Source organism: Barbatula barbatula (genome assembly GCF_947034865.1).
Source record: "Barbatula barbatula genome assembly, chromosome: 6".
Taxonomy (NCBI): domain Eukaryota; kingdom Metazoa; phylum Chordata; class Actinopteri; order Cypriniformes; family Nemacheilidae; genus Barbatula; species Barbatula barbatula.
Window position 1 is genome coordinate 9,084,063 of NC_136765.1, and position 10,278 is coordinate 9,094,340.

Below are 10,278 nucleotides of genomic sequence, written 5' to 3' on the forward strand. Positions count from 1 at the left end.
CAGTCTGTCGTACAGATCGAGCTTCACAGTTAAACATTGCCAAATGGGACAGGAAAAGGTCAAACGTTGAAAGCAACCAACCACAGTTTGCTCTCTATGTAATGTCATACGTGGTGAAGCAATATTTCACTCCGTGATACTATATCAATAAGACAAGAATCAATATTTTTGTTACATTTCTCACATTCCTGTTTTAGGGAGCTTATTGTGCTGTTCGATCAATACACATCTCATGTCTACACTAAACCAATTAAGGTTATTATGCCTATAAATTATTAGCCTTATTTCTAAAAAATTCTAAATATAATTGTAACCCAGATATATTATCGTTTTGTTAGGTACAAAACCCAGTAAATTAAAGAACAAAGCACACTATACGGGTGACTTTTTACCAAGTGGCTCATTTTTAATGATACAATCTTGCAAATTTGCATATCAAGCAACCATTAAATAATTAAAATGTTCATTATAGTAGCAACTTTATTTCCTGGTGGTCTAATAAAAGCTGTTCATCCAGACTCATGGAAACTGCATGAAGCCAGTCAATCAGATTGAAGCTTGATATTTGAAGTAAACCCCTTTGTGTGGAATATGCATCAGACAGATCTGTTGGACAGAGGTAAAGGTGACAATGAGGAGTTTTTTGTCGACTCACCAAGGCAGGTTGTTGGCTCCTCTTTTCATGGACACTGTTTTTTTTGGAGGCCCAGACGAGGTCTTGCTCCAACAAAACCACCTCGCATTCCTCTCTAAGTCTCCTCCACTTCCTTTCTGCGCACTGCTCCCCATCCCAGTGTATACACACCTAATGCAAAGAATGAGAGAGAAGATTGTAGATGTATTTACTGATACCCAGGTGTGTAGACATACTCACATACAGTTTATACGTACATCATTAACTTGATTGATTAAATTCATAAACAATTAAAAAAGTAAACAAATATTTAAAATTAGAAACAAATGTTAGCGTACAAAAGCGTAACACACACGCACAAACGTGCGCTAACACAATCGTAACATGAAACGGAAATAACATGGATTACGCAAATATGCATGATTACATTCATATAGTGCTGTCAGACAGACACACTCCAGATCTCAAAGACCTGGCCACATCACTGCAGCACAAACCAGACAGGAGACATATTTTTCTTGGCACTGTGAGTACGTGTGAATTCAGTGACGTCACTTGTGTTTGTCCCCAGCACAGCGTCACAAGCGTACTTCTGACTGAGCCAGACTAAATTAAAACTCACTCAACGTCTGCAATGAGCCATTCAGCCCTACTGCAGCATGACAATACAGCTCAATCTGTGACAGATCTGAATCCCTGTTAATATAATTTGGTTTTTCAAATCCCATGAGCTGTCTAGCAGACAGTACGTTTGAGTTTTGGGTAGACCGTGATTGATAGGTTGACAAGTCTGAATCTCAAGAATCACACATAAATACACGTAAAAGGGAAATTGTAAACTTGAATATGTGATGTAAAATTCTGGAGTACTAAAGATTCCTTTAAGAAGTTCGGCTTAAAGCTTAACTCAAACCATATTCAAATAGGCTACATTTTAAAACATCCAGATTGTCTTGTTTTGGCTTTTTTTTAAATAAAAATCCAATATGGATGATGAAAGACCCAAGAAGGCTGAATAGAGCTGGCTATATTTTGTAGCTACAACTAAACCTGTTAAAGGTTCCAGTAATTTTTTGTAAGATCTATAGACAGAAATACAATATAATATACACAACGATGTCTTCAGAGGTGACTAAACCCCTTACATAATGAATCACTATGTTTTCAGTACCTTAGAATGAGCTATTTCTATCTACATACACCGCGGGTCCCCTTGCATGGAATTGGCCAAGTTATTTCTACAGTAGCCATAAACAGACACACTGCTCTATAGAGCACGTTTGATAAATACGTCATCTCCTTCGGGCAAAGAAGCGAAACCATTACGACATTTTAGCCCTGTGTCAGCCACCGTAGTGATTCAAAAGAGAGGGGTGGAGTGAGCCTCTGGTTGCAATTCGCGACCTCACCACTAGATGCTGCTAAATTTCATACAGTGGACCTTTAACTAGTAGATTTAGTGTGTATACACATAGGTGACTTTCAGTGGGCATAACTGCTTGCTTAGTTAATGACACATCAACAAAGAAACACGGAGAATGAGAAAATAAAGAGTGTGACGTAGTTTGTATTGAATGAGTTATTAAAAACAGAACAAAGCCACAAGACTGAACTTAATTTAGCACTTGTGAAGAGGCTGCTTTGTGTGTGCATGTGTTCTCTGAAGAGCGCTTATAATAATCCGGATGGCTGTCTCAACGATCAAATACACCTCAAAATAAATGTTTTGGTTACGGCTTCATAAAATGTATCCAACCGGGAAAATTTTGGTATCCGATTTGGTATTCTACCAAATATTATAACATTTTTAACTATATTGCAATACAGTTGTCAAGATATAAAATTGCTTGCCCTTTTATGAATGAGATTTTTGCCATAACGCCCATCACTAGTTTTTGTCCTCATGCCGAGTATGTCACGACTCACCTTTCATCAGTTTTCCCTGTAGCCTATAGCAAACTTCACACATTATTAAGCAAACCGATGTGCCTGTGTCTGTCTGCCAGACAGATGATCTGTCTCACACTCTTCAGGAGAAAAAAGACTCAAAAATAATTCATTGCAGGGACACATGCTGTCATTGGTCAAGATCATCTGAGCTGAGCATGAGAGAGATAGATAGAAAAAGAGAGAACAGAGAGAGAGAGAACAGAGAGAAGAGAGTTTTTGAGTTGCTATGCTACAACATCTCCGTCTCAGTCTCCCCCCCCCCCCCGCTCTATCTCCCTCTCTCTTTCTCTGTGATTATCTGTCCAACCTTCACCTCTCTCTCTTTCTCTCCGTATTCCTCAGCTTCTTTTCTCTCTGCTGTCTTTCATCCTCACCTCTTTCCCTCATCTTCTAACTGTCTCTTTCACACAAAGACACGCACACTCTCTCTCTCTCTCTGTGTAGGGATGCGTGTCGGACACAGAGGTGATTTACGTGCTCTCCTGCCATTATCAGAGGTGTGTGTGTGTGTCTTACTGAGAGCGTGTAAGGAGGGGGAGCGTGAAAGGAAAACAGCAATTATTCATTTAGAGGAGATCATTAGTCATACGAACCTGTCCTGCAGCCTTTTGAAACCACACACACATACACACACACACACACACACACACACACTCTTACACATAGCTTCGTTTGTCCTGTGAATGTAAATCTACAATGTTATGCTGTCATTTTTCAAAGTGACTCTGTACTTGTGTGTGTGTGTGTCTCAGATAGCAAGCGGCTAACAAGAAGCTGCACTTCTCTCCAATATGAATGCCCACGTTGGCCGAGATGTGTGCCTAGTCGTCTGGCCATGAAGCATCGACAAGCTGTAACAGGTCAGGAAAGTGTTTCACACATACAGTCACATGGCCACACACACACACACACACACACACCCACACATGCGTACAAACCCAAAGGCACACCTGCAAATCAACTTTACCATTGCATACTCACACCCGAGTGCACACACTCATGCATGCACGACACACACGCACGCACAAAGTCCTGCAGTATCTCTTATTGACAGACTGCAGGAGAGAAACATTTACGCACACACACACAGTAAACAGTTCCCTGAGGCTGGTGGGAGCAAACATTCACAAGCATCAGCTTTCAGCTTGGACCACAGCCAACACTCTGGCAAAATATGCTTATAGAATCAGCATTCAGACACACACACACACACACAACCTGACACTGTCTTCCTGTCTTTCACACAACACACCGCCTCTGGTCTCTTTTTCTAGCCTACGCACGGAATCACATAAATACGCACGCACACACACATGTAAATGGAAATTCACTCTGAGAGAACTGTAATAATCTCTTCCTGTCGTTGAGATAACACAACAAAGGGGTGAATGAGATGGTCTTGTTATGTTCCTGATGAAACTGACACTGTGTGTGTGAAAGAAGACCAGAGAGAGAGAGAGAGAGAAAGAGAGAGAGAGAGTCTGGGGAGAGAAATAGAGATAGTCTGGGGATATAAAGCACACTGCCATCATAGTAGCATCACACTATCATGTGACTGTGTGTGTTTGCTTTGCACTCCGGGCTACAGACAGTATGTACAACAGACATAGACACCGTTACCCACACAAACACACACACATTCACAAACTCTGTGATCCACGGAGGCGCCTCTCTGATCAATAATTTACTGAACTGAGAGAGGGAGTAGGGGTGGGGGGCAGAGAGAAACACTGAGAACAAGAAAGGGACAAGAGAGGGAAAAAAGAGATAAGATGAAGGCAGTGAAAATGTGTGTGTACATGTGATGAAAACACAATGTGTAACAGACATTAGTTAATATTTGATCTTTAGTTGCATGTCATTCAAATCTGCTACAAATTAATTTTGAATGTATAACCAATCAAGAAATATGAAAATGTTTCCATTACAGTGTGAATACATTCAGTAGTGACAAATACAGACAATGTGTGTAAATTTTTTCACAGTCATTTACATTGTAACAATATTGACATGTATGGACACTGTAATCTACAGTATTAGTGAATTATTTAGTTGAACACATTTTAGACTTTGTTTATTGCCATGCTATATCTCACTGCCGAATCTACAGAATTACTGCAAAATGAGTTATATCTCAGCTTTGTAAGTTTGCAGTCTGAAGTTTTAGAAGTTGACCTGCCCACCCACTCTTCACAAACTTACAGTAATAAATTTGGTTTTAACAATAAAAAAGTACTACTGGATTGGCAAACATGTTATTATTTGGGTCATGGGAGGAGTCGGGTGATGGAGGGATCCTGGAAGAGCTGTCATATGAGAAAAGTTGGTGGACTCACTATCTTACTTTGAAGCCAATCAAATTACTGATAGCGATAACTGTCATTTGACTCACAGGGTAGTATTTAATAATAAAACAACTAGGGGGATTCTGTGGCAGATAGTTTGCTCAAATGAACATGACTTGCTGTAGTGAACCTGAGTTCTGAAGTGTGTGTGTGTGTGTGTAGTTAGGAGTGGTGGAAGGCTGCGTGCGGCATGTGAGTGTGTGTGCGCATCATCAAAGAGGGACCCAGACACCCTGATGACTTCCTGCTAACACACTTCCATGATAAGTACTCATAATAACATAATGGATTTGATGAGTTGTATTAAGTGCGCGAAATGTATGTGTGCGTGACATGTGTGTTTGTGAAATGCCTCACATTATGAGCAATACCATCAATCATTATTTCACAAGTACACACACAGGACCACGAGTTGGACGTCTACTGTGGCTGTGCATCCAGGCCAGCGTTCTCTTCCTGATACTGTGATTCTGTCATGCATGTTATTCCTGCAGTTTAAACAAACTTTCTATGTGTTTGACAAACACACACACTCTCTTATTTTCACACCGTTTCCTTCTCACCACACACAGACACTCACTTACAAAGACACTTACTCTGAGAAAGCATGGCTGTCTCAGAGACACATAAAGTATTAATACACATCTGTAAAAACCACACACAGACAATAAAAAGACATGCTGACAATGATTTTATGTAGTGTTCAAAGTGTATATGGGTTGTTGACAAATAAAAGTGTAAATATAGCGTTACAGCAAAATACAATTAAAAACAATCAAGATAAATGTCTTATGCTTTATTATAATATAAATAATTAATTATTCATAATAAATATATTAATAAATAATAATAATAATAATAAAGGTAATAAGTAATAATTATATTATAAATAAACAATTGACTTCTGATGTTTTAATACACATATAATATATTCTAGCCTTAGAATATAACCTTTAACCTAATCATAAATGAAAACTTTTAGCCTTTTTACAATTTCAAAATTTTGTAAATATATTTATATATATATTTATTATAACGCTTTTACAAATGAGGATGTCCCGAGAGAAATGTTTGCTCTGATTTGATAGGTTCTCTTCACTTTTGGGTGCCAATTTGGCCTTACAATATAGTTAAGAGGGTACACTCACACAAACGTACAAGTAATGCATCATCAGATGGTGAAATGACAAAGTGGCAGATAAAACAGCTCTGTATTGTCAATGCTGTGTGTGTGTGAGTGTACAATCCTTCATATCTACAATCACAACGCCTGAGCTGGACTTCTTATGTCTTTCAGGAGATAAGCTAAAGCGCTCGCACACACGTACAAAATCTGTCTGGTCGGCAGAATCACACATTGCTTCCCTGGCAAAGCATCAAACCATCTGCCAGAGGTCAAGGGGTCAAATGAAAAGAAAACCGTATATGGAGCAGAGCACACACACACTTGCTCACAAACACACAGACATTTTGTAGACAGACAGGGTCACGTAAAAATAAACAATAATTCATAACTGCGGTCCCAAGGGGGGTTAAAGATAGACTAAAATATCAACCTTTTTACCTCTCTATGCATGAACTGATCAAATTCAAGCCCAGTCTCTGACACTGAAGAAGCATATATTTGCGTGTGGACAGACAAACACACGTGCGGGAGCTGGAATACAGCCCTCAGTGCAAGCACAGTCACAGGGAGGGAAGGGGGAGAGGAGTGCTTAAACAGAGCGCAGTACAAACACAGGGAGAGCGAGAGAGAGGTGGAAAGACAGACAGAAAATGCAAGGAGACTGTGAAAGAGAGACATCTGGTTTTACTTAATTCATGCAGAAGAAAATTAAAGTACTATCAAAGTCAGCTGATAATACACACACGCACACCACGTACATGTAAATGCAGCTGAAATGAATGAACGTCTGCATCAGATGAATGACATCACATGAAGCTCTTGAGAACTATCTCCAGAGAACAACATATTAACCACAGCTCTCGAATAAAAACAAAAACACTAGTCTGCACAAATAAACAGTCCATCATAATGATGAAAAGCATTGTTTTATCTCAGACTCATATAAACATAGTCTATATTACGTCCGACATGTACAATGAAGCAATAACAGACCATTCCAAATTCTGAATAAAATCTCAATTAAAAGGAATTGGTAGGTACAGCACACTACATTTCTTACATTTACAATAAGTGTCTTACTGATTCAATAAAACAACAAAAAAAGGATAAGGTCAGGTAGACATCACACACACACACCTGCATATCTCAAGCTGTCAAGCCAGGACATATCAGATATAACTTCTGGAAGTGCCGGTAGTACGGCGGTACTTGTGGTAAAACCCATAGAAATATGGCATGGTCAAACAACAGGTTATAAAGATGATGAGAAGCATTAAGACATGTGTGTGTATGTTTGTGTACACGTACACTAACACAGCAGGAGGTTGTAACCGAGGGAAAGCTGTCAGTCACACGGCTAAGCCTTTGTTGCCACGGGGACATCGTCTAGCCAATGATGCAAAAGACATAGTCCCCAAAGACACACAAACACATGTGCTCACACTCTCATGAAACACAAACACATATAAATACACAAGGAAAGGAAACCGACAGCTGTCCTGACAAACAAGTCGAGCTGAGTCTCATCTGTCCCAGCTTAAAAAAATAAAGAGAAGGAATAACTGATGACACAATGCGAAAGAACGTACGCTTACATAAATAGCGCTTTCATAATTACAATAATAAGATTACTGCTTTATATATGTAACAAAAACTCAGAGATAGATAAATTACACATAAACAATGCAATAGGATACCCCTGTTGATGCCTACACACCAAAGCTTACATCCACAAAACCACACACCGTACAGATACACAAGCTACACCCCACCTGTGAGCACACACACAAACACACAAGCCTGCAAGCTTCTGATAGCCTTCCTTCGTCAACCAAACAAAACCACATGTGATCTGAACAACAAAGCCAGTAATAACCAGACACATACTTTCTCTCTTCCTCAATTACACACAAACACTCACTCTTGAAGCATATGACAGCCCCACCAAACTATCCAATCAAACGAAACGAATAACGCACAGTCAAATACACTTTTGTCAATTAGATGAACATGTCTAATAACATCCTCACCATTCCCTCGTAAATTGCACCCTAAAGAAACCCCCTACACATCTGAGACAAAAACAAATGCACCGTTCAATCAGTTGCTCAGTAAAATGCTGGTAGAGTGATGTGATCTCAAGCTGAGGGTCGGTGTAGGAGGAAAGTGTGCCTTTGATTAACTTTACAGTCAAATACATCAACATGTACTGTAATGGCTTTACGGGAGTTTACCAGCATTAAGAAATGTGAATCCCACATCTTATGATCAATTAATCACCATAACTCCTACAATCGTTGGCAATCGGTTTTTAAGACAGTAGCCTATAGTTTACAATGGCAATGTCTAGCCAGAGAAAGACGACTTTTGATTTTATTGATTTTCAGACCTGGAAACAATAATAGTGTAAATTCCCCGATATCTACGATGGGAACCTGAGTGTGGTTATACATGTTAGCAAACACTTGTAAAACATTCTTCATGTTTCAACGTCAGTAGCTTAATATACTACAAACAATAACTTTAACTTCAAACCCAAGAACACATGATGCAGACGGTTCCATAGTAATTACACAATATTTGACAGGTTCTAATTGCGTATCAATAATTCAAGTGAAGTTAATGACGTGAATGCAAGGTGACGATATTAAACACAGTCATTATTATCGATGAGGCTGATAAGAGTCGTTAGGCGCTACAGCAGCGGTGCGGTAAACTGTTTTAAAACAGCTGATAAATCGAAGCGAAGTCCCGCTGAGCTGTGGCCACACACACATATGCGCACAAACTTCAATCAACTGTTGGTTTTCTATCATAGTAACGCGCCCGGCCATCGACTCGTAGTAATAGCGGCCGGAATGTTTGTTGACTAAACAACCGAGAGAAACAATCAATTTCGCATTAATATCACTAACCCGAAGAAACTTTAAGTTATGACAAAATGGTACAAATATTCAAACACACGTTATATTATTATATCTCCGTCGTGAATAAGTTTACTGCACAAGAGTGTTAAGTTTTACCGTTAGCGCAGATGGGTCGGTGGTCGCGCGGATGACTCCGGCTCTCCAGCTCCAGCGCGAGATCGCCGCGAGCTCCAGCGACCCTCCGCCGCTCACGCACAGGCAGCGCTTCCCCACCAGCTCACTCGCCATAATCCCGCAAAAAGTGCGAGAGATGTCCACAGACAACAAACAAACTTAATTTGACTGCAGGCTACGGTGTTGACACATTGTCAAAATGCGGCAATTGGGCTAAATAAAGAGTTTGAGTACAGGGGTTTAATTTCCCTCCGTACGTCCTCTGACGAGCGTTGATGCGTCTGTGCGCACAGAATCTGATTTACACTGGGAGAGTAGTAACAGTCATTATGGCTCGCTCACACCTGGTATTCATCCGCCTCCGCTAAAGCATGCAGTACTAGCAGACGGCGGACAGACTCTGTCCTCCGCCAGAGTTCGCTTCACTTCACTTCTGATGGTCCCTCATCAATGCACTACTTCAAATGAAAGAAAAGTAGTCCCTCACATTCACCTTCATTTTAAACGTGAGCTTCTTTATCACACTTATTTTAAACGAACAGTTTAAGTTACAGAATGCTCTACGTTTTTCAAAAGCCCTTTGGTGAGAAAATACATCAATATTTTGAGACAATAAATCTTTTGTTGCTTTTTGTCGATATTTAGCCCCTATTGGTCTTTACATTTTCTTGTTTTCATTGATTATTTCAGACTAATCGGGCATTTTAACAAATAGTCGTATTATTGATTATGAAGGTTGTTTACATGAAACAGCAGTTAAATCTGGTTATTTAATGGGATATATAAGCATTTTCACTTTAGATTCACAATAATGTACAAACTGAATATAGTAGTTGTTTTCAAATTAAGGAATACAAAAGAAGATGATTGAATGATCACATGATAACAATTTGGGAAATATGGGGTGAATTGGAATGGATAAATGTTGCTAACAACACCCCAAAAGCGGCTAGTGGTTATTTCTGTATCATGGTGCATGACTATGGTGCAAGAGCTGTCACTGGGCATGACCAGTGTTGTCTTGTGAATGTTAAAAATAAACCTGCGGAAGTATAAGCTACTAAAATTATACCTACACAACAACAAGGAAACTACTGTTCTTAAGGTCAACAGTCTTAGTAGGAAATCTTAGTTTTTAATGTTTTGGACAGAAGAGGAATCATAATTTTAAATGTAGAATAT

General features: G+C 39.5%; 1 protein-coding gene across 1 annotated transcript in view; it reads right to left on the reverse strand.

Moving 5' to 3' along the window:
- Positions 1-9,404, reverse strand: part of jmjd1ca (jumonji domain containing 1Ca) — a 38,687-nt gene extending 29,283 nt beyond the window's left edge. Inside the window, exons 1-2 of the mRNA XM_079458850.1 lie at positions 9,079-9,404; positions 656-805 (exon numbers count right to left, since the gene is read on the reverse strand). Coding sequence (XP_079314976.1) covers positions 656-805; positions 9,079-9,210 — 282 coding nt within the window. The 5' untranslated portion in view covers positions 9,211-9,404. The remainder of the gene's footprint in view (positions 1-655; positions 806-9,078) is intronic.
- Between the last annotated feature and the right edge of the window lie 874 nt (positions 9,405-10,278).